The 26936-nt window shown below is 31.0% G+C and overlaps 1 protein-coding gene across 2 annotated transcripts in view; it reads left to right on the top strand.

The window, feature by feature from the left end:
- CSMD3 (CUB and Sushi multiple domains 3) overlaps window positions 1-26936 on the top strand; it is a 1575929-nt gene that overhangs the window by 1470323 nt on the left and 78670 nt on the right. For both annotated transcript variants that reach the window (XM_031954893.1, XM_031954946.1), the window contains 4 exons: window positions 5666-5839; window positions 6484-6657; window positions 8347-8532; window positions 12236-12409. In XM_031954893.1, the coding sequence (XP_031810753.1) occupies window positions 5666-5839; window positions 6484-6657; window positions 8347-8532; window positions 12236-12409 (708 nt within the window). The remainder of the gene's footprint in view (window positions 1-5665; window positions 5840-6483; window positions 6658-8346; window positions 8533-12235; window positions 12410-26936) is intronic.

Genomic DNA, 26936 nt, shown 5'->3' with positions numbered 1-26936 from the left:
GAATTCAGATATCTCATACTAAACCCTGAAATCTCCCAAACCTGTGAACTCCAGTGAGTACAGGTGTGAACACAAGCATTGTTTCTCAGTTCCACTTAGTACCTTGTTTCAAGTTGAGTTAACACTAGGATTCCAACAACTTTCAGTAACAGTGCAACTTCTATATACATTAGAAGGTATCATCAAATTGATACAGTAAAAAAAAAAAAAAAAAAAAAAAAAAAAAAAAAAAAACATCTTCCTCTGATCATGAGGTTTTTTTTTCAAATATAAATAAGGAAATACTAGGAAAAGAAATCTATAACCCATTAGAAATTTCTTAATTATCATTGAACATCTTTCTAATTGATTACTTTCTAGATTAGTAGTTTATTCACTAGCTTCACCGGTTAGAACCAAAGTCAAATTACATAACACAAGGAAACATGAGAACAGCACTATAGCAGAAAAAATATTATTTTTAATATTTAAATCCAAACACGTGGAATTTCATTTGTGAAATAGAATTTTGGTAGAGTTTTTTTTTTTTTTAATTTTAAAATTTGAGTTCTTTTAAAATATACTATGAATACTCCTGACTAGTAAAGTAGTATGTGTATGTAGGTGTGTGTGTGTGTGTGTGTGTATATATATATATATATATATATATATATATATATATAGGTGGGTGTTTATCCTCAAACTCTTTTTGTCAATATTAAAAAGCATGATTTACGCTTCATCTTTTTTTTCAAATATACATCATTAATTCTCTTAATATTAAAATGCTGTCATGATTTATGCTTTATCCTCCAGAAAAGGGTTTAAGATCATGACAATACATGTAGAATTAAATAATAATAATTTTTTAAGAAAAAAAATTCTTTTACAGTAATTTCTAACTTGCCTGTGTAGGAAAATTTTTATTTTCCTCTTCACAAATCTAATAAATATACTACAAAGCAAATAGAGTATTGTTAAATGCTCCCAATTTAGCTCTAAATATTTGCTAATTAGGTTTATAGCTGGTAAAAAATAATGATGAAATATCTATTCTTGAATATTTTAAAATATATTTTTGCCTTCAAGAAGATAAGAAATGCCTAATGATAAGCTTGAAAATAGTCACATATCATATAGTCTTTATTCCAAAGTTAAAAGAGGTTATCCAGAAGCCTTTAATTTAAATCCCATTTCTCTGAGGCAGATTGACTAATAGGCATACTTTAGAATCCAACAATACAATTTTATTAGGCAAAATATGAAAAGTATTATATAAAGTTATGAAAATAGGAATGTAGAAGAAATAGGAATGTAAAACTTTTTCAATATGCATTACTGTGTCAAGAGAATTAATGTTATCTGACAAGTGGAGTATACACTCTAGCAAACACTGGTTTGCTAGTATTGGTTTTATCATTTGAAAAATGGCAATAAATATTCATGATTGAACTACATATTCTCCCAAAGTCAATCAGTAAATATCTATTTAGTGCTCACTATTTTCCAATAACTATACTGCATATTAGAGATGGAAAGATAAAAGTAAAAAATTCCTACCTTCAAGGAGAATATTCTATTGTGGGGTAAAAATATAAATATAAATATATATATATATATATGCAGGAAAATAATTTCAGGAAGATAATTTCAGCTTTGGTGAATCCTTATACTTTTTAGCTTCTTAGAGGGCCTTACATCCAAAAGATATAGCAATCTACTATGATATTTTCTAGATCTTTTGGAACCATGCAACTAGTTTTTTTCAGGATCTCTGTGTCTTAAATAGGGTCTCAAAGCTAGTGATCATATGTGAAGATGACTTGCATCAGACTCAGCCCTTCTGAGTCTTTCTTTACCCAGAGTTCAAGTACTAGATATATTCAAATAGTGACAGCAAGCCAGAGAGCTTCTCTATATTGTAGGAAAGGAGAAAGAGAGCAAACACCTATGAATGTTGAAAGAAATTATGTCAATCTGTTAACAATCCAAAGAAAGTTTCGTGGAGAAGATAATATTGGGTCTTGAAGAATTTTGACATGGGAGAAGGTCATTTCAAGTACGGGGAGTAACAGGAACCAAGTAAAAGGGACAAGGGCAAGCACTATAAATGTTTAGGCAAGTATGAATAATGAGATGGAGCAGTTCATATCTACAAAAATGAAAGCTGCTATCTATATAGTGCATTATAAGATTTGCAATATACTCTAATTTGCTTTAAAAAAATTGGTTATTACAAATTAAGAACATTGATAAATGGAATAATATTCAAAAGAGGTGACTAGAATGAAAAGCATCTTAAATCTAGGCTGTATGAGGATAAATTCAGTTATTAATCCCAGGATATACAAATAAAAGCAAAAAGAAAATAGTCCCTGACTTCAAGGAGTTTGTGTTTTAATCAGGCAAGAACATATACAAAAGGGAGTTGAAGCTTGAGATGGGTATGAAGTATGAAGGTTCCCAGCTCTGAAACAGTTTTGAAGTCCAAAGAAAATCAGGGTTAGTAGAGAGATAAAGTTAGGCCAGCCTGGGTTCTCTACAAAAGGGAAGCTCTAGGAGTCTCTCACTAATGAGAGAAGGGGGGAAGGTTGCTGGAAATGAGAAGAGATAGTCCATGGTTGATATTGAGGTTACCAGGTGAAGTAGTACAAAGGGAAAATTGAAGAAATGCTAGGACAGAACTCTTGAGTTCAGTGAAGAGTATATATTTTAGATGAGATTCAGCAAAAGAGACTAATAAGAGGTCAGAGAAAGTAAAGGAAATCCAATAGAGAACAGTGTTCCAAAATCTAGAGAGAAGAGAGTATCAAGCAGAAGAGGATGATCAATAATATTTGTCAAAGGCCACAGAGAGGGCCAAGAGAATGAGGAAAAGGCCAAGCAAGAGATTATTGGTAACTTGGAGAGAGCACTTTTAGTAGAATGATAAAGTAAGTCAGCATCTGATTGTATGGATTTAAGAAAATGAGAATAGAGAAAGTGGAGATATCTACTGTAGATGACCTTGTCAAGGAGTTTACCTACAAATGGCAGATGAAATAATGAAATGAGAGATGAAATGAGTTTTTTTGTTTTGTTTTGTTTTGATTTGGTTTGATTTGGTTTTAGGCTAGGGAATACATGGGATTTATAGGCAGTAAGAAATTAAAGGGTAGAAAGGGAGGTATTAAAAAGTGTTAGACTGAATAAGACAGAGAAAATAATCTGTTGAAGAAATTGGAATGGAATGGGGTTCTCTTGAACATTTGGTGTCCAAAAAGAACACTGAAACTGAGTCAGGCAGAAAGAAGAATTAATAGAGGGCAATGCAATGTAAATTAGGGAGGATAGAAAATTTAGGAGAAGTAATCTACTACTGTCATAGGCTACAGAGATATCAAGAATAATAAAGATTGAAAGATCTTGGATAACTTTTTAAAGAGTCGTTTCATTTGAATAAAGAACACAGTAGATAGTGATTGAAGATAAGGAAAAGAACGGTAAGGGGGTAAATCTACTAGAAGAGACTGGGAAAAATGGGATCAAGCTGAGTGTAGAATGTGGAAATCTTCAAAAGTGATGAGTAAAATAGAAAATATTTGAGGAACATGTCTGAATGATTTGAAATGAAGAGCAGGAGAAGGAATTAGTTCTTGAAAAATGGCTACAATTTTTTTTTTTTTTTGATAAAGTATTAGATTCTTAGCAATGAGGGCCTGAGGAAAAATAAGAAAGCTTCAAATAGTTATTATGAAGAATAGGACTATGAAACCATTAGGAAACAGTAAAATGATTGCCTTGCTACATTGGGATCTAGGTGAGACTGCAAAATTTAAAATTTTAGCAGATATAATGAACATGACTTTGGTGACTTCCCCGTTCCTTCCAATCAATATCATATTAATAGAAGTGAAGGAAGTTAGTGGTAATCTAATGATAAGGTTTGACAAGGGGTTTGATCCAGATGGGAATTAATTCATTCTAAAAGCATTTTACTTTAGCAGGCATTTATTCATTAATTAGATGTTTAGTAATCAAGCCATGCAATCTGACTTTATTGACAATACAACAATACAAACATCACCACCCCCATTACCCCCCAAAAAAAGGTAATGGTGAACAAGTATTCTATCAACATCCCTGGTGGGATTTTCTCTTTGCCTAATTGAACACTGTCTCTTCCCTCTGAGGTGGCATTCTTACAAGTTTCTACCAGTAGACACTGCCCTCTAGTAAACACTGGAAGCTTGGATCTTGAAATGGAGGGAATCAAGAAGTCTGAGTTGACTAAGGATCACTCAGAAGCAGACTGATGGTTGAAGCCATTAATGTTTAGGGTTCTGACTAAGCTTTTATAACTTAAATTTAAATTCTGATTGGTGGTCAATTATCAAAGCTTATGAGGAAAGGAAATGTTTATCCATTGCTCCCCAAATTTAGGACACATATATCACCAGTGGTTTATCAGATTTTGAGCACATTGCACATCAGTGACAAACAATAGCAATGAAGTTCTTTTCTCATAGGGGAAAAAAAAAAAAAAAAAAAAAACAAGAAAATAAACAAACAAACCAAAAATCCTTACATAATAATTGCATGGTCACAGAATGGAAGCTTAAAATGAAATTGCTCATCTTGAGCTAGCATATTTATTTCCAATATACGGGGTTTACCAACAACAGAAAAAACAAGCAAAGATTTTGTTTTGTTTTGTTTTGTTTTTGCTGTTGTTTTTTAATATGGAAGAGAGGGATTGTGTTAATTCATCAAAGGTTCCCTTTAGGGAAGAAAAGAGAATACATCCACTGCAGAGAAGATGGCCTGAGAAAGAATTGAGTTTTAGAGTGATTGAATGTAATTTTGACAAAAAAGAAAAGAGGTAAGTATCATAAAGCTCAGGCAAAGATGAAAAGATTAAAGATTATGGTCATAAAATAGGATTTCAGAGTTCTTGAAATAGGAAGTGGAATACTTGTGAATCATAGAAAAATCAAAGTTATGATGATCTCTCTGTATAGCTGAAGAGTAGCGGAAGAATTGGTCAGTGAATTGAATAAAATGAAGAGGGGAAAAATAGTGTACTTGAAGACTCAATAAATATACTAAAGTCCCCTAGCATGAAGACAGGAGTTGGAGGGTGGGGATGGAGCCAGTCCTTAAACTCATTGAAAAAGGAAGAAGAATGTTCTTAGTGTCTGCATATGAAAGCAACTAACCACCAAGGTCTAAAGTAGATGATAAAATTCTGCTTACTCTTTCAATGGTGCTTTTTGGAATATTTGCTTAACTATTATCCTTATACACATTTCTTCTATTCTGGTATGTACTGAGACCTGACTTTCTCTTGATAATAATACTTTTTTCTTGTTTCCCTAATTATTAGTTCAGATAAGAGAGTCAGAATTCTCCTTATTCCTCATTGCTGTTTTCAGAGTATCTTTTCTATCATCAAAAGCAAAAGAGAATTTATTTGAAAATTATTAGATAATTAGATATAGATTCCATTCAATTATGCTTTATTATGTGCCCCCTGAGTTACAGGTATAGGTACTCGGTGCTGATAAAAAAAGACAGAAATGAGGCATTCTTTGTTATCAAGGGGTTTTTAAATATATATTTCAAAAATGGGAACTTAAGCCATGATTGAAGATGTCAAAAGAATGACTAATTTTTTTCTCCTCAATTTATGTAAATACTATTTCAGCGGGTCATTGTGGAGTTCCAGAGCTCATTGTGAATGGACAAGTCATTGGAGAAAATTATGGGTACAGAGACACAGTTGTTTATCAGTGTAATCCTGGCTTTCGATTGATTGGTTCTTCTGTACGGATATGCCAACAAGATCACAATTGGTCTGGTCAGCTGCCATCCTGTGTGCGTAAGTAAGCATGGCACAGAACAACAGGGAAATTCTATCCTTATATTTTATAATTATTGTCTTCTTTATAAAATAGATTAAAAATGGTTTGAAAAAAAAGAAATAATTCTTACAATTCCCCTAAATATCTATGTTTCTTAATCTGTCAAATAATTGCTTTGAAATTTTTAGTGCATTTATTATATTTTTCCTAAAATAATTATGTGACACTAAAGGTCAGACATCTAGAGTTTAATATAGGATTTGAATGTAGACCTGACAGTTTTTCTACTTTACCACATTACACAGAAATAATAAGGAGTAAGAGTAGAAAGATAGGTTGGTTCTGAATTGTGCTGACTTTTAATCTAAATGCCATAATAGTATACTCAGACTTTATTTGAGAACAATTTTACCTTGTAGAGCCTCAGGCAACTATCTAAGACTCTGGGTTGCTGACAATTTGTGGATCTCTATTGTTAGAACATATTTCCTCACCTGGGATCTTCGCAACCTCATTGAAATCACAATTCCAATCTTAAAAGTTGAGAAATAAATGTTTTTTTTATTAAATTGTCTTTGGGGTATTAAATATTTTTATAACATAACCCAACATTACTATCTTTGGGCCTTTTTTGTTGTTTTGTTCTTATAAATGTTTTCAGCTGTTAGCTGTGGTCACCCTGGTAGCCCAATTTATGGAAGAACAAGTGGAAATGGATTCAACTTCAATGATATTGTAACATTCTCATGCAACATTGGGTATATAATGCAAGGCCCAACAAAGGCTCAATGCCAGGCCAACAGACAATGGAGCCATCCACCACCAGTATGTAAAGGTAAGCCTGTTGATTGAAGCATGTACCAGTCCCCATTTAAAAAAAAAAAGTTACCAGTTCTAAACATACTTTAAAGAGGAAAATGACTATTAATAATTTATTTGATATGTATATAATAACTGATCTAATTTTGGTAAAGTAATAGAAAATACTCATTACATTAACTGCTTTAATACTTCAATGTTCATTTTAGTAACTATATTAGCTATTATGCATAATCCTCAAAGAGTTATTTTTTCCCCTCTCCAGCCAACAATTATTTGCTTTTTCTTATTATTGTTGCTTAATTTAAGGGGAAAAAAGAGAAATAGTCAGTGCCCCTTCCATATCTATTTAACTGTATTACCTTGTAGTTAGATTATACCTGTACATGAAAAGTATGAAAATTTCAAAAAGCTTTTATAAGTTATGAAAAAACCTAAATTTTTAATGCATCTATTTTATATATACCTCTATATATGTATATTTATATAATACAGAAATATGAATTTTGGGGAAAAAATCAATAATTATCTGTTCTTTATTTCTTCTTTTAAATAAAAACTACAGATATAAATTACAACCTTGCTGTTTGAGGTTTCCCTCATTTTGCTGCAGAATTATCATATTTATTTTAAAATTTGTTAATACATATGAAGTTATTGTGTAATGGATTAATTGATAGAGAGATGTCCCCTGGTAATGAAGACCTCATTTCAAATCCGATCTCTGTCACAGACTGACAATGTGACTCTAGGGAATACTATTTCTTGGTGTACCAGTCAATTCTGTGGGACTATAAGAATTGCATATCTATGTTGGTCTTCATTCAATAAACATTTATTAAACACCTAAGGTGTTCCAGTTACTGTGTTAAGCACTGGAGAATACAAAAAAGAGCCAAAAGACAGTCCCTGTACTCAAGGAGCTTATAATCTAATGGAGGAGACAGAATGCAAACAAATATGTACAAAATAAAGTATATACAGGATGAATAGAAAATGATTAAAAGAATGAAAACACACTTTTAGGAGGAATTGAAGAAGGTTTCCTGTAGAAAGTGGAATTTTAATTAGAACACATGTATACATGCACAAACACACACACACACACACACACACACACACCTAAATTGGTGCTCACATAACTTATGGAATAGTTCATTATAATTAAAGAGATATCTCACTGTTGAAGCAGGTGTCTATGATTCAATCAGCATGTTTATTTAGCTTTGAGAGAGGTTCAAATAGTATTTGCTATTATCAAGGATCCAATCTGTAACATTGTAATTGTGTAAGAAATTTGGAAAAAATCTTTTCCTCTTGACTTTTCATCATAATGATATTTTGTCAATCTTCAGTCCCATGAGAATTAGTGATATACAGTGGAAAGAGGGTGGGACCCAGAATCCTTTAGGCAAATTACTTGATCTCTCTGGACCTCATTTATAAATGAGGAAGTTAGACTAGTTAATCTTTTCTAACCTTATGAGTTCAGGAAAAATTGGGTTTTATTTTAGGTACAACTAAATCCATCTCTCAATGACTTGTAATGTAAATACAAAGACAGTGAGTATATGTGTGTGTGTGTGTGTGTGTGTGTGTGTGTGTGTGTGTGACTTTATGAGCTGCTTTTTAGAAATCACCCAAGTGATCATGAATATTTATTACCTTTTAGATATTGTTCTAAAAATATGTATTTTCTGCTTAGTGGTCAACTGTTCTGATCCAGGAATTCCAGCTAATTCTAAAAGAGAAAGTAAAATAGAACATGGGAATTTCACTTATGGAACTGTGGTATTCTACGACTGCAATCCTGGCTATTTTTTATTTGGATCCTCAGTTCTGATATGTCAACCAAATGGCCATTGGGATAAACCTCTCCCAGAGTGTATTAGTAAGTAGATAATGTGTTCTTTTCCTTTAAAATATAGTGGAAGCAATGCATTTGATAAGTACATTTTTCTTGTAGATTAAGCCTCATAAAGGATAGGTGTAAAAGCCTGATAATTTTCAACTTCTATGGACATTTTCATTTATGTCTGATTTTTTTTTTGTTCAATAATTTTAAAATTCAAAACAAATTGTTTCTTCCTTTTATCTTTGAATTTGAAACACTAGTTTTCTTCTTGTTTCTCCTCCAATCCTCTAGTCTTCATTTGGAGTGGATTTGATTTTTATCTTTACATTTTTCAGGATAACCCTAGATTACTCAGGAGTTTAAAAGGCTGAAATTTTGAAATTGCCTTTTTTTATGGGTTGCAGGTGCACATGCATTCATATCATATACACGCACATACAAACATACATACACATACATAAATAGCAGCTAGGATTTGGAATTGGAAAAACCTACATTCTACTTTTGTCTCCTGTACCTATTAACTTTTTGACCAATATTACAACCCTCAGTATGCAATTTGAGACTATAAATTATTAAAGAATCTTGACTCTGTGTGAGTAAAAGGAGTTGACATGATAAAAGTTTCCTATACAATGAAATGACAAATCCAGACATGCAGGCAAATAGATTTATTTGTTTTATTATTACTAGTTATAAGCTTATTATTAAGCATTTAAAATTCTATTTAAGAAGAGATTCAAAAATTAATTATAATAGCAAACATTCAATTCATTTTTTAAAAAAATCCTTATAATATACCTAGTAGGAACAAGGCATTGTGTTGAAAGAAAGGTTTTTAAAAATAGCATAGTTTCTGCCCTCATCTAGTTTATAATTTACTGAGGGACTATAATGCCTATTTTGATAAGTGTGTTCAAGATTGATTGTGATGAGGCTGAAGAAAGATTCAGACAATATGGTCTAGGAAAATTTAAGGAAGTAGCAAACATTATTAACCAGGAAAACACTGATATGGCTGTAGAGAAATGCACTGCCCATACTCCATCCTACATTTGAATTGATTTTTTCTTGGACACTGAATTACATTTGAAGTTAGAACCTATTGGCAATTGTCAATGCTATAAAGTTACATATAACCTGTAAATAAAAGGCTATTAAAATTTTAAAAAAATGAAGTTAGAACCTAAAGTGAACCCTAAAGTAAGATAAAAATAGTAGCTGAATTAGGAGACAATATACCAATTCAAAGGAAGTAGTAAATGTCAAAGATACAGAATACCTAGTAGTACCATTTGGCCAAGCTACTAATGTCCTTGTAGATTGTAATCTGAAATTAGTTAAGATTGCTAAAACATAACAAATTATGAGTAGCATTTGGTTGTTTTTTTTTTCTTTAGAAATGATTTCATTGTGAAAATATATTTAAAGATTCAAGAAATATTAGCTTATTGATAACATTGAGAAAGTTGAAACCAATTTCAAGTTCTATCTACATAATCCAATATGGCATGTTCAATCTGTCAGTCAAGTTGTTTGTGAACTCTTTTGGCAGATTTTTTAAAAAATGAATTATTTTTACTTGAATTGTCAAATAGATTTTTTTTTAAGAACTGATAGCTTGATAGCAAAGTAGAATTTTTTGCTTATTTGATTTGGAGTAGTTAAATCAAGTAACACAAAGTAAATAGTGCAATACAAAGTCAGTAAGACCTGAGTTCAAATCCAGTCTCAAATTATTAGTAACTATTTGATCCTGAGAATACCAATCTTTCAGTTTTCTTAACGGTCCAATGGGTATTATAATACCACTTGCTTTATAGGTTGTTATGAGGATAAAATGGGATATTTGTAAAATGATTAGAGCATTGTCTGGCACTAAGTAGATGCTTTATTAATGCTTTCTTCCTCCTTCCCTTAAACTTTCTTTTAAAATCTGCTGTTGAAAAAAAATCAGTTTATTTTTTATGTATTATGTATATATTTTATTGAGATTGTTATCATTCCATATTGTCTTTTAGTAATGAATGCAAAACACAAAGAGGATCATTAACTTTTGTTTTGTTTTCATGAGTTAGAATTTATTCTTTATAATCAGTGTTACCATTTTTGTCCTGCAGCCATAACTTAGTTAATGTTATTCTAAATTAAAATAACAGGTTCCTAACTTTTAAGTGAATTTGGAGGTGAAAATATGTCATGAAATAGCATGTTATTCTTACTATACCCATATATTTATCAATAAATAGACAAATCCTTCAGTCTCTTGGCTAAAACAGCAATTGCTACATGATGCAATACACTAAGTTTTAGGTTTACTAACTTTACTGGCTTCCCTCTTTTCTTCTTTTCTTCCTTCCCCTCCCTTTTTATCCCATTCATTTTATAATATATGAGGCATCAAATAATCATAATATAATGGAGACAGGAAAGTCTTCTAGGAAGGTGTTAGGCTGATAAGAACTCATTAAACTCAGTGAGCTAGGCTAATTGCTAGAGTGTATTTCAAGACAAAATCACAGGAGGACTTATGGATAAATTGATCTTTACTGGACTTCTACACAATTTTCATTTCATTTCACAGAATCAAATCCTTCATTTCTATATAACTTTCACTTCCTACTAATACCTCTTTGTAATGTTTGATCCTCTGTTTAGATAAAAAAATTGGGGTTAATTAAGCAAACAGATATTTTAAAAAATATAACTATATGTACAAAGATTTACTTTATTGTCTCTTGTAACCCAGATTCACAATGGGAAAATAAAAAACTCTGATGCAAACATAATGCAATAGCTGGATTTGGTTTGGGGTCTATTGCAAACCAACTTGATTTCCCAGAAAGATGAGATTTACATTCTTTTTCCAGTTCCTCATAATTTAGTGATCTGATTATAACTTTTAAAGCTTAATTAAGTTAATAGCAACTGACAGTGTTTATTTTCTTTAAATAGTCATATGTGTGGAAATGCCAGAGAGTGAGGGCTAAGATGTGGGATTTGAGAGTAAGATTGGAAATGTCTTGCCAATGGTTCAGTACTGGGTTGGCCTTAAATGTGTGATTCACTCAGAATATTCAGAATGAGGAGCAAAATATTTATATGTTAAGAATAAGTGGAAAACTTAAAAACATTAATGTCCTTTTCTTCTACTAATAACCTTAGAGCTAGTTATTCGTCTTTGGCCAAAGCTGGTCTTTAAAGGTGATAGTGAAGTTATTGAGACTGATATGCAATTATTTTCTTTATATTATTCTTTGCCATTTTGATTTTGGGACTAAGAAACCCGCAATCTTACACACTTTGCCCCTTGTCTTCACATTCCAAATTTATTCAAAAATTATTTGAACATAGGATTGGGGAAAGGTTTATAGTTTTTCTTTATGGATTCCCACCCAACTGTGGAATTTCAGGAATATCCTCAAATATATCACACGTGGGAAAGCAAAACTATACTCATCTTTCCTTATTTTTGAGATACCTGGTTATGGCTTCTTCCTATGCTTTTCCTTCCATTATAAACACCACTTCTAGTGGGTTATGGGGGACAAATGCTAAAAGAATAACTACTTAAAATACTTTTTTTTACTAAGGAAAAGTGATAGCTTGACATCAAACAATTGTGTTTTATATGTGTACAAAGCAATCATGCTTCCAATGTAATTTTAAAATGTTTTGTTTTAGATCATTTGATTGGTAATTAAAATATTTCTTTATCTTCAATAATTATGTATTGTAGTGATTGACTGTGGACAACCAGGCGTTCCTCCCAATGCAATCCTGTCTGGAGAGAAGTATACATTTGGTTCTACTGTTCATTATTCATGTACAGGAAAACGAACCCTTCTCGGTCAATCAGCACGTACCTGCCAATTAAGTGGACATTGGAGTGGATCACAGCCTCATTGTTCAGGTATTTTTTGAAAGGGTAGAAGATATGTATTAGAAAAACTTTCATGCATTAAGTGTTGGTTTTCCTTCTCCTAGGAAATAGGAGATTTCCTTCTCCTAGGAATAGACAAAAAGCAAACAAAAAAGAAAACAACCTCCTCCCCCCCAAAAAATTAATAACCTTCTATTTCTATTAAATAAAAATGTATTTGACAAAAGTATATGATTTTGTACAAATTGTACATTGTAAAAAATTTATTATGTTTTTATTTGAAATACATTATTTAATATGATTAATATGTCTGATACAAGGAGTTACACTGGGAATCTAATTTAATGGAACAAAATATTCTCAACTAAAATGAGGAAACTGGACTTTAATGTATTTCATTAGAACTTTAGCAAATATCAGACCTAAAACTATAAAAGAGGCAGTTGTAAAAACCATCTGGTACAGAAATAGAAATAGAGTGGTAAATCCTTGGAATAGATGAGGTACAGAAGACACAATAGTCAATGGCTATAGTTATGTACTATTTTATAAACCCAAAGACTACAACTTTTGGTATAAGAACTCACTTTTTGACAAAAAATGCTGGTAAAACTGGGAAATACTATGGCATAAACTATAAAATAGACCACTATCTCATACTCTATACCAAAATAAAGTCAAAATGGGCATATGATTTAGACATAAAAGGTGAATCTATAAGCAAACTAAGAGAGCAAATTTACCTTTGGAGATCTTTGGAAAAGAGAAGAATTTAGGATCAACAAGAAATAGAAAACTATGAAATACAAAATAGATAATTCTGATTACATTATATTAAAAAGGTTTTGCACAAACAAAATCAATATAGAAAAGGTTAGAAAGGAAAGAATAAGCGAGGGGGAGGGAGAGTTCACAGCTAGTATTTCTGATAAAGTTTTCATCTTTTAAACATATAGAGAACTGAGTCAAATTCATAAGAATGCAAGTTGTTCCTCAATGATAAGGATAAGGGATCAAATGATACAAATGGATAATTTTTAATAAAGAAATTGAAGCTCTTTATAGCAATATAAAACTTCTCTATATCAATTCAAATAAAGACAACTCTGAGGTACCACCTCACACCTATTAGTTTGGCTAAATGACAGGAAAAAATAATGATAAAGCTTGGAGGGGATGTATAAAAATTGGGATATGAATACATTGTTGGTAGAGCTGTGAATTCATCCAATGTGGAAAGTAATTTTGAACTATGTCCAAAGGGCTATTAAATTGTACAAACCCTTTGATCTAGTAGTGCCACTACTGAATCTGTATCACAAAAAGACCATAAAAGATGCAAAGAGATTATAAAAAAGGGAAAATGACCCACATGTGTAAAAATATTTTTTATCAGCTGTAATGTCCAGACTACCTCCCTGGAGGACCTCAGAATCAGCTGGAGTCCTTAGTCTTAGTGGAGGAGTGAAGGAGGCAGGAGAGTCACCAGGAGGATGGTCAAAGATGGACTCCGGAGTCTGGAGTCTGGAGTCTGAAGTCTGAAGTCTTCTCTGGGTCTGTGACTAAGACTCCCAGAATCCAGTCATCTCAGCCCTTAAATACCTCAGTATGATTACATCACTACCTCAACTAAGCATGTGCCAACTGTGGAACCATTACATCACCATATCACACTAAGTATATGCCAACTAGAGCGATTACATCATTACATCACATTAAGTATATTTTTAACTAGAGAACCATTACCTCATCAATTCCACTGAGTTAACACCTTGTAAGTATCCTTGTTTCAAATATACTTCTCCAGAGTTCTGGCCCTCTACAATCAGCTCTTTTTGTGGAAACAAGGAATTGGAAATTAAGAGAATGCTCATCAATTGGGGAATGGCTAAATAGGTTATGGTATATGAATGTAATGAAATATTATTGTTCAATAAAATATGGTGAACAGGCTAATTTCATAAAAGTCTGGGAAGATTTTCATAAAATGAAGCTGAGTGAAATGAGCAGAGCCAGTAAAACATATTACATAGTAATAGCAAGATTGAGTGATGATCAACTTAGTTCTTCTCAGCTATACAGTGATACATGACAATTCCAATAGACTTAATATGGAAAATGCCATCCACATCCAGAAAAAGATGGAAACTTAATTTGAATTATTATTTTTTTCAAGTTTTTGATTGGGTTTTGTTGTGTTTTTTTTTTTTTTCTTTCTCATGGCTTTTTGCTTTTGTTCTGATTTTTATTTAAAACCATGATTTATATGGAAATACATTAAAAAAGATTGTACATAAGAACAAACCCCACTTCCTCCCAAATTTAAAAAAAAATTAACTTTGCAAAGAATATAGTAGCTTTTCTTAGGGCAAAAGTTTATTTCTTTGACTTCTGAAGCTAACAAATTCAGCTTAGATTACCTTTTGAAATTACAATTTATTGATACCTTAATTCTTAATAGACTAAAATGTTTTAAAATGTGTCATATTTGTACAGCGAATTAACTTTCAGATGTTTAACTTGCTCTAGAAGTTTTTCTTTTATAAATTAATAGAAAAATAACTTTTCTATTAATCTTAATGGGGAAACAATTACTATGAAAGATATATTTTATTATTTTTAATCTTCATTTCTTCTCCCGTATAGAATTATCTTCAGAATTTCTTTCAGAATTCTCTTCAGAATTCTCCCTTCCAACTTGAAATTATATAATTCTAAATTCAATGATGAGAACATTGATTAAATTTTCAGCTATTTCAATAGCATATACACCAAAAATTCAGGCTGCTAAAAGTTTCTCATAGGGTCTAGGTTAAAAGAATAAATGCTGTTTGAAATGGGGAAAGGGCTGAATTTAGTTTATCTTTCAAAAGTCAATATTTTTTTTTCCAAGCTAATGGATAGAATACCATTGATTATGGCTTATTCTACAAATCTTACTGACTTACTCTACTCTAATGGCCTTTTCATGATCCAGAAACTAACTTTTACAATACAGATGCTGCTTGCATTTTTATATCAGTGTTTTATAATCACTATAAAGTTGGGGTTAGAAAAGGAATCTAATGTTAGATTTGTATATATATATATATATATATATATATATATATATATATATATCTGCAGATAATAGATAAAAAAGTAGTCATTACATTATAGAAAAAAATGAAATCTATTTACTATAAATGTGTGAGAACATCTGATTACTTTTTATTTTAGTTTAATAAATGACAAAAACATTCAATTTCCTAAAATGAATAAACAAACAAACAAAAAAACCCAAAAACCCTAAAAATTCATTCTTTTGAGGCAGAAAAGATTATGTGTATGCATAGTGGGTGATACATAAGTATTGTATATTTATATAAACATATATGGGTGTATATATACATGAGTGTATACCTGCACACACATACATACACACATATATAACTAATATTCATATACTACTTTAACCTTTACATAGGGATTTACAAGTATTATTTCATGGAATTCTTACAATAATCTTAGAAGGTAGGTCTTATTATCTTAATTTTACATATGAAGAAACAGAGGCCCATGGATACACAGTTAGTAAATATCTGAGTCCAATATTTGAAATCAAGGCTTCTTAACTATCTACCCCTCTATTTACTCTATCCATGTATATATTTATGCACAGACATACACACATTTTCATGGAATAAGCAATTAATGTGTAAAAGATCCCTCTCCAGATTACTACACTTGGAGGATAAAAATCTGTATTTGACAGAAATCAGAAAATTTCAGTTGGAAGGGAGCTCAATGGCTATTAAAGCAAAATAATTAATCGAAATACAGTATCTGCTTGAACAGAGGGAACTAAAATACAATTCAAGCACAAAACCCAGATGCATTTATTGGACAAGTACAGCACACACACACACACACACACACATATATATATATATATATATATATATATATATATATATATATATATATGTAACAGTGATCTAATCAACCAGATAAAGTAGTCTCTCAGAAATGGAAATAAATTTGGTCTAACATAACCTGTTCTTTATGAATGCATGTTTGAATCAACATGAATTCATGAAGAATAGGTTATATTAGGTGAAATTTGTGACTCTGTGACTGTCATTTACTTTCTAGATATTCACTACTCATGTATTTGATTTTGCCATACATCAAGTATTCCAGTCCATAGTTGTTTTGATTTTTTTTTGCCCTCTCCCTCTTTCCTTTTCCCCAATAAGGCTATAACTGTGATACACACATATATACACACAAATTCTCCTTCCCTCTCTCTCTCTCTTTTTCTCTCTCTCCTTCTCCATATATACATATGCACATTCATATATATACACATTTATATATATATATATATATATATATATACATATATATATAGATAACATACATATATGCACATATGCATTTATATGCTGCTTTATCCTTTGTTTCTCTAAAGGTTGATAACACAACCTTCCAAGTCTTCCATATTTTTCTAAATCTACCAACTCATTATTTCCTACACCACAGCAATTTTCCAATCTTATACTATCTAGTTATTTTAAATAGTTAAAACAATATTAACATGGCTGATCTATAGTATAGTTTACCTATTTTTCTTTTTTGATCAAAATGATTTTAATTTTCTCTGCAATCATAGTACTACTCCTGCTTTTCTTACTTAATAAATTCTATTTTGATATTTATTTTATATTAGTGTGTATCTCTTATTTTCTATTCCTCCTGACTTCTCTGCTTTATTTCTACTTTTCTTGCCTTTCCATTACTTAACTTAACTCTCATGTCCCAGTATCCCTCCCTTATTCTCTCCCTCCACCTTTTCCCTTTGCTCTCTTGTTTCTATCTGAATTTAGAAAACTTTCCAAATATATATATGTAGTTTCCTCTTTATCTCTTTCCCATTAATCTACGCAATTTTCTCTACCCTTAATCCTATTTCCTAACCATTTCTTTATAAATTTAGAAGACTTATTTCCTTCTCAATGTATATGTTATTCTCTCTTAAGATTCTCTCTAAAAATTCCTCCCTTATCTGTTCTTCCTCTACATATCATTTTACCCTCTTATTTCATTCTGAATTTAGAAGACTTTTATATTCATGTGTATATATATATATATTTCCTCTTTAATCATTCCTGATTGATTAGGATTCCAAGAACTATAAGCCCTCCTCCCCCATCTAATTCCTCTGTGCCAGTTCTTAATTCCATACCTCATTTGTATAAAATCACTACTATTTTTACCTTTTCCTACATGGTTTTACTTTATTAGAACCACATCATGCTTAGCTCTACCCCAGTCTTTCTTTAGAATGACCCAAATAGTAATGATAGTCTTAGACATATGTTTCATATTTCCACAAACAAAAAGTAAACAGTATGTCCTTACTGAGTTTTTGTAATTGGTCTTTAATATTTACCATATATTTCTCAGATCTTGCATGTCAAAATTTTTGTTAACTTCAGATATTTCTGCAACAAAACACTGAAAGTTTGGCAATTCATTTACTGAATTTTCTTTATTTTCCATTTAGGAAGATGCTTAGCTTTGCTGGATATGATATTTTGAGGTGCAACTGCAATTTTTTTGTTTGTTTTGTTTTTTGTTTTTTTTTATATATATATATATATATATATATATATATATATATATATATATAGTGTTAAGTCTGGGATAGGTACCTGGAGGCCTCAGGATCATCCAGAGTCAGGATAAGTAAAAGTCCTTGGTCTTTGGGGGGAGAAGCAGGCAAACTAACAGGAGTTTAGACAAAGATCTCTTCTCAGTTCTGGAGTCCAGAACCTCCACTTTTCTCCTCCTCATCCTGCCACCAAGTGAGTCTGGCTTGTTTCACCCTACTCTCTAAACCTTGCCTACAATTATCTGTATACACCAAACATTGAGCCAGCACCAAACATTTTTTTTTTCCAAACATATGTAACAGAGTCATTGTCAAATAGGTAATTAGCCTTAAGTGCTGGGTTGTCTGATTCAAGTACACCTTTCTCAGAGTTTCAGTTCTTTACAATATAGTGTTCCAAGAACTGAAGTCTTTAATGTACTGTTGATTGATCTTTTGGCTATGCCATATTTAAATTGCTTTTTTTATCTTATTGCTCCTAATATTTTCTCTTTGATCTGGGGGCTTAAGGATTTGGCTATGATGTTCCTTTAAGTTTTCCTCCTTGGATCACTTTTTTTTTTTTTTTTTTTTTTTTTTTTTGCTATTTCTATTTTCCCCTCTTGTTCTAATATTTCAGAAAAAATTTCTTTGATTATTTCTTATATTACTGTATCAAGATTCTTTTCTTTTTTTTTTTTTGAGCACAGTTTTCAGGTAGTACAATTGTTCTGATTTTTTTTTCCCTCTTGATCTTTTCTACAGATCAATTGTTTTTCTTATGAGATTTTTCACTTTCTTTTCTATTTTTTTCATTCTTTAATTTTGTTTTCTTGATTTCTTATAATTTTCCTGATTTCTACTTGCCCAATTGTATTTTCAAAGGAATTATTATCTTTTCCCATCAAAATTCTGGATCTCCTTTTCTAGAAAAAGAGAAATGATCTTGTTTTTCTTGTATTGTTCTTAATTTTAAAAAAAAAATTTCATTCTCTTTCATTTGATTTTAAAAGTCTTTTCAAAGTTCTTTTATGAATTCCTTTTGGGTGGAGACCATTTGACATTAATCTTTGGGGGAAGAGATGTTTTTTTTTTTTGCTTCTCTGAAGATGAACCCCAATCTTCTCAATTTCCATAGTAATTCTCTGTGGTTAGGTTCTTCTTTGCACAATTTTTTTAAATTACATTAATAGCAGCTTGTTATACCAATTACCTCTAGTACTGAGGTTTAAGAGATGGTTCCTCAGCCCCAAGTCCTCCTTCATTTCTCCCCTCTGACCTGTTACCAAAATCAAGAGCTCAGTTCCCCTGTGAGTACCAGCAGTTTCTCACCCTTCTGCTTCTGTACTCACCAGAACTACTTTCTTTCCCATCTTCCCAGAATCCTCTCCCAAAAGAACACCATTGCAACCATATTGTGCACACCTACTAAGTAATTAGTGAATTGACTGACAATGTCTTAGTAATACCATGTTCCAGGTCTTTTAGTACCTGAGGATGTAGTTCATTGGAACTCCGGACTAGAATTTTTCACTTAAACTGGGCATTCCGTTCCCATCTTTTTACTTAGCTTTAATAGTACCTCCCTATAAGCTATTTTTATTTGCCCTTTATACCCAAAGATTATTCTTCTGGGTAGAGAAAATGAAACCAATATAAGAGTTAAGTAGTCTTTTGTTTTTTCTCTCATTTACTTTTATCATTCCATTTACCCCTCCAGGCATGACTATCCCTTTTTTGATCTTATTTTTCCCCTTTCTACTATAAAAGGAACACCCAAAATCTTTTTGTTTTTTTTTTTTTTTTTCTTTAGCTTTTCTTGGCAGTCTTGGCTTTATTCTTCTTGGTGCTAGACGTTTAAAAAACAATACAATTCTTTTTAATGTTACTTTTTTTTTCTGGAGGACCACCCAATAAGACCATTTTATTTTGAAACTTCCTTGTGTAAAAATATGTAATATGAAAAACAATATGAAAATGAGAAACAAGTAAACAAATATATCCAAGGAAATGAATGCATTTGACATTTCCAGAGATTTATTCCACCTCTTTTCTAAGAGGCTTCCATTATTTATTCTTCAAAATTTTTATTGCTTTATTTATTGTTTGATTTTTCATTTATATTAGTATAATAATTTTATATATTTTTTAAAAAATGTTTATTTTGCTTTATATTATTTTATCTAAATTTTCTCAAATTTTATATTTAGAGTAGAGTGTAACAATGTTATATTACAAAAGCTCTCTAAAAACAAAACAAAAATGTAGTTGGTTTGTGAGCTCTCTGAACATTAATATTTCTGGACAAAGACCAATTGCGTCATTGTGTAACAATTTAATTCTTAAAAGCTTCAATATCTTGGGATTCTAACCACTTTTGTGATCATGTTTGTAAAAAACAAGTGTTAAAATACCTTTGGTTTTCTTCTATAATTTGGACATTTTCTTCCAAGATCCCCATCATTTCTTCTCTAGCTACCAAGTCCTCTCTTTTGGAAAGAATTCATTCCAGAAGAAAATTTCAGATTGGTGGTTGCTACATCTTAAAAAAAAAAAAAAAAAAAAAAAAAAAAAAAAAAAAGTTTTGTTAGTATATTTTATTTTTATAACACAAACTTATTTTACTTTTATAATACTTCCATATATGCATACTTCATAAGAGATTTCCTATAACAAAGCAAAACAAATAACTCTAGTAGAACAGTGATTTCAACATGTTATAGTTATAGAACCTCCAGGATCTCTTTAAAAAACAAAAACAAAAGCAAAACAACAACAACAACAAATTGAAATTTATTTATTTATTTACCTGAGGCAATTGAGGTTAAGTGATTTCCCTAGGGTCAACAACTAGGAAGTGTTAAGTGTCTGAGACCAGATTTGAACTCAGGTCCTCCTGACTTCAGGACTGATGCTCTATCCATTGTGCTGCCTAGCTACCCTCTGAAATTTATTTTCTACCTTTCCATTCTCTAACCTAACCTTTTGGAAACAAGCAAAATAAAAATAAATAAATTGCATAACACATGTTCAGAGTAAAACAAATTTCTTCAAAGAATATATGTAAAAAAAAAAAATATATATATATATATATATATATATATATATATTCTCCTTCTATAGCCTAAATCTGTTACAGTTATTTCATATATAGCATGAGTCATCTAGAATTATTAATAATCATTGTATTCATCATAGTCTGTACAGCATTCAAGGTTTTTGTTTGTTTTTAACAGATTAAAGTATTTTCTTGGTTTTGCTTGTTCATTTTCATCAGTTTAGAAAAGTGCTCAAAATTTTAATGTTTTATAGAAAGAAAGTATAAATTATTCTTCTATTTCTATTTACTGGACATCAGTTCATTAAAGCTTTTCTATGTCTTTATATATCTTCTGCTTTCTCATTTATTATAATCCAATTGTATTCCATAACATTAACATACCACAGCTTTTTCAGACATGTTTTCAGTTGTTGAACATTTCTTTAACTTCATAGCTTTTGGCCATCACAAAAAGAGATGGTATAATTTTTTTTTTGATCATAAACAATCTTTTCTCTTGAATTATTTTAGCTATGTCTAGCAGAAGTATAACTGAGTAAGACGGCTTACAATATTAAGTATTTTTTTTACATATGTTGTATCTATTCACAAATTTACTGTTCATCAATGTGCTTTCCCCCCCTCTAGTCACTGCAATCTTTAACATTTTCCTTTTTTGTTATCTTTGCTATTAATATTACTAATTTAGGGAAAGCACATTAAGGCAATTCAGATATCCCATCTTATATACTCTACCCTGTGAAGGATAGAATTAACAATGAGACAACCCCCAATTATTCGCTTTTCTGCTTCTTGCTCACAAAGAAATATCTTCAAATAGGACTAGATAGCTTAATTTGGGGGCAGATAGGTGGATAGTGGACAGAGCACTGATACTAAATCAAGAAGTTCAATTTTAGCCTCAAGCACTTACTAGCTCTGATGAACAAGGTGAATCACTTCACCATGTTTGCCTCAGTTTCCTTATCTGTAAAGCAAGCTGGAAAAGGAAATGATGATCACTTTACCATCTTTGCCAAGAATATCTCTAGTGACATCACATCAGACATAACTGAACAACTGCAACAAACTGTACTGCCTTTTCTGCATTATGCCATGATTAAAAAAATGTAATAGTTTCTGGATTAATCATCTTTCATCTTTCTGTGCAGGTGATCTATAACTGGATTTTTTTAACTTTTTCCACTCATAATCCCTTTACACCTGAGGAATTTTTGTATGATCCCAGGCCTAGGTATTTAAATAGGTATACAAATCACATATTTCCTGATAATAATAATTTTGTGGTCTCCCATATTCAATTATGAGACCACATATGGGATTGTAAACCACAGTTTAATAAGCTGGATCTATGGTATATTTCACTAATAATATCAATTCTATCTCTTCTATTCATCTTTCACAAAATAATTTCCTCTATTACTAAATTTTGTCGTATGACTATTGTTAGTGGTATTTATTCCCTATTCCATCCCCCTAACAATTACATTTGTCATAAATAAAGTATATTCTTCCATAGACACATTCTATTTAGGTGTCTTATCCTATTATGTTAGTCATAACTGTGAGGTCAAAGTTGCCTCTCTGCATTCAGGATGTCACTTCATCCTTTTAGCCACAGTTTGTACCATTTTACATAGATACCTAAAGATAAGGATTTTATAACTGACTTGGATTTTGTCTCCTGTAAATTCCTAGGCATCTCTACTGCTATTTCTCTCCCTATAGTTTACTTACTCTTTATAGTATCTACATTTACCCAGATTTCTCTTTCCTTTTTTTTCCATTTCAGTTTAAAGTCATTTTGACTGGATTTGTACAACTCCAGGGTAATATATTATTACAAATCCTCATTTAGATTTACTCCATCTCTGGCCAAAAGCTTTCTATATTGTAAATTGTGTTCCAGAAATTCAATTTCCATTCTTAAACCTCATCTTCTTTACCATATGTTTCATTTCCCAAATCTGATTTTTACTTCATTAAATGTTGCCTTTAAATGGCATCAGGGATGATTTAACCTGTGTCCCTCAGGTTTCTTGCCAAGATTTCTTAATCTCTTTCATTGCTTTCAGGATTCATCCTGGAAGTATTGTTTGCGTCCATGTGGGTCACTGAAAAATGAGTAGTATCTGTTTTAACAAGTTTTATGAGGTTCTTTGATAACAGCTTGAATAAGGGCCTACAGCAACATTTCCGTTTTGGAATTGAAAAACAACTATACCTTATCAGTAAAGGGAAGGAGACAAGCATTTGTTATTATTTTATGTGCTTTATAAATACTGTCTCATTTAATTATGACAACAAATCTATTAAATAGCTGTAATCATCATTGCCATTATATAGGTGAGAAAACTGAAATAGACAGAGGTGAAATGACTTGCCCAGCTGGTAAATATCTAATGCAGCAGTTGAACTCAGGTCTTTCTGAATCCAGGGCAATGACTCTACCTTCTTCAACCCCATCTGCCTCTAAATCTCACTACCTGCCACATGATTCTCTTACTAGATGATTTCTTTCCTGGGAGCATCTGTGGATATACAATGTTATTCTTGGAGTTTAAGCAGCTGCTTTTTCATCAGAGCAACCAAATCTTCGGGAAGAACCTAAATTTTCATTCTGAGCTCTATGTATTCTGTGGTTAATTCTACAAAGTATCATTCATTCTTTCTATCCTTGACTTTTTTTCCCATTCTACAATATGTCATACATCAAGATTCTCCTTTGCCTTTTCAAGTACTTATTCTTTTTGGTTTTCTACCTGAAACCTTTCTTCTCATTTTGTTTGGGGTTGTTGTTGGTTTGTTGATATTTTTAGTTGCTGTTTTTTTAAAGAAACTTTAACTTTTAGATTGTGTTCACTTTAAAATAAATAGTCCTCTTTTATCTATTATACTAAAAATTATTCTTCTCTTAAATTGAGATTTGAGAGTCATTCCTGAATCCCTTCATCTTCTCTTGTATAAGAAAGAGCTGTCTGTCCTTTGATCATAGATAATACTCCCACACATATGACAAAAGTAAGAATACTTAGTACAGATCATTACAAATTTCTTCCTTTTCCCCATACTTAATACTTAATACTTAACTTACTTAATAACATACTTAATACTTAACAGAGAGCTTTATGACTTAATTTTGTTGATAGTATTTCACAAACAGAACAATTATGTCAAACAACCTATGGGTGACTTAAATTTCCCTCAAACTTTTAGCTCTTTAACAGTTAGCACTGATATGTTTGTTTGACAACACTTAAGACCTTTACAATCACAATCTATTTTCTTTATTTTATTACACTTTTACATAGTCTTGCATAGCTAAATGACAAAGTGAATAAAAGATTGAATTTGGAATTAGAAGGAACTGAGTTTAGATTCTACCTCATTTGCTAATTTTAAATTGCTCTATAAACATCAAGGTACTGGATAAATGCTCATGATCAATAATAGTGTCTTACTGATTTGTTTGCATATTTTGTTCCATAAATTATCTTCAGCCTGGGTCCCAAATTATTTTTCATATATTCAATCTCTGAACTTCCTCATAATTCCAAAGCTTTCCAAATCACTTCAGTATGCCTTCTCTTATTTTAGTTTGTCTTTCTTCCCCCACCTCCTACACAATGTTATGCACTAAAAGTCATAAATAGAATTATATATGAGATGCAAGTATATTGTTTAAAAAAAATTAAACATGAAACCTAAAATAAATGCTTTCTTGTAATTGGTGCAAAATGTAAGTAAAAGTATTTCCTGTTGAAACAAGGATTATTTTAAGAAAAACAGGTGTTGTAAGTCTGCTAATATCAGTTACTTCTCTATGACACCATTAAAATGTAAATTGGGGAGAAAGTGAAAGGGAATTCTGAAGCAAAAAAGTAGAATATAATCTGTATAATCATTTTTACTAGATATTTACTATTTATAACTTATAGAATAATAACAATAAATAGTTTTTTAAAGTTTTAAAGATAATTTTCTTTCCTTAAGATATGTTTTCTGCCTAAAGCTAATATAACTGACAAATCATGTATAGTTGTGTGTTTTTTTCTAATCCCAATAGGTTAAAATAACTAGCTTGGGATCCAAATACAATTTTTCCTCGAGAATCCACATGAAAAACAAATCTTTTCATATGTGTTTATATTTATATCAGCATGTGTAATTTAAATTTAGTCACATGAATATAATCCTATTAGTGAAAGAAAATTGATTAGGATTAGTGATATCCCAAATGGGATAAATGACAGTACCTACTTCATTGGGTTGTTTATGAGGACTGAATTAGTTAATATTTGTAAAGCACTTAGCACAGAGCCTGGAGCACTATACAAATGCTTATTCTCTTCCTTGCCTTCCTCAGTGTTCAAATTGTGATATGGGAGGGATTAAAATAAGGGGCCAAGGAAAGAAGTAGATATTTAGAAAGTTAGAATCCCTTCTTATAGTCAGTCCATCAGTTTTTATATCTTTTATAGTGTTAATAGAAAAGACTGTTGATATGTGAGTGCATTGACAAGACAAAGTCAAGAAACATATTGGGACATTAACTATATTTCAAAGTTACTTGCTAATAAGTTAGAAATAAGTAGGGTTAAGGATAGAAGTGTGCTAGAGGCAGCTTAAAATAGAAAAGCCTAATAGTATATTTTCATTGAGAATATTTATACCTCAAAAATTAGGAAATGTCACAAATCAGGGCTTGATTTATTGTTTGTTGATCTTTCAGACTTAAGAAAGTGGTGGAGAAAATGTTAATAATACACACTGAATTTAAGTCTGTGATGAATTTCTACCCCCCCCTCCCCCCCTGAAAACTGGTTACTAAACTTTTAGTAGCATACCACCTGGCTATAGGAGAAATGTAGAAAAAGGCATGTGCTGATTTGCACTACACTACTCTTAAAAACTAATAAAAGCTCATTTGCTTTCCTTAATTACATTGTAATCTCAACATAATATTCATCATGATTGATATCTTAGAATAAGTACATACATAACAAAAGAAAATTCAGTGTCATATTTCTTCTGTATTTTTGAAAAAAGGTGCATATTTCCATGAGCCTAAAGTTATCTTATATTCTTGTGAACTGACACTATTTATAATGATTATAAAACCATATACATATTGTATGTACGTCTGTATATATATATATAGATAGATAGATAGATACATATATAGATAGAGCAAACACATATATTGATTGATCTATTAAATAGCATATATATGTCCTATTAGAAAAGTTCTTTTAAATCCACTGAAGTCCTTTGATAAGTCATTACTATTTATTCTTTATGGTCATCTATAATGATAGGCCCACCCCTTTCTTGCCATCTGTGACAGAAAGAACCACTACAGGGCAATTGATTTTAATGAGTTAAGAAGTGACAAAGGGTCAAATAAATTCTTAACAATGAAATTCAAAGGATAATTCCTTTGTAGTAGGTAGTAATCCACCTAACCCTAGAAAAATTATTTTCTAAATATTCAAAATAAGATGCCTAAACATCATATTCTTGCAAATTAATTATCGACATATAGAATAAACATGCAAATATCAGTCAATTGCCTAAAAAAAATGAAATAATGAATTATGAAGCAAAATTTAAGACTGTGATGTGTATTAGACATCAGCAATATATAATCATTAGAGTGTTAGCGATAGAGTATGTAAGGAATGATATTAAATATAGCCTCTGACTTTTATGACCTCTATGATTATGGGTAAGTCATTTATCTGAATCTCCATTTTCTCAATTATAAAATAGAGATGATAATTACTATAATAACTACCTCCCAGGGTTGTTATGAAATTCAAGTTAGATAATGTATGTAAAGCATTTTGCAGGCTTTAAAA

This window comes from Sarcophilus harrisii, chromosome 1 (assembly GCF_902635505.1).
Source record: "Sarcophilus harrisii chromosome 1, mSarHar1.11, whole genome shotgun sequence".
NCBI lineage: Eukaryota > Metazoa > Chordata > Mammalia > Dasyuromorphia > Dasyuridae > Sarcophilus > Sarcophilus harrisii.
Note: the sequence above shows the minus strand (reverse complement) of the source record. Positions and strands in the feature narration are given on the sequence as shown.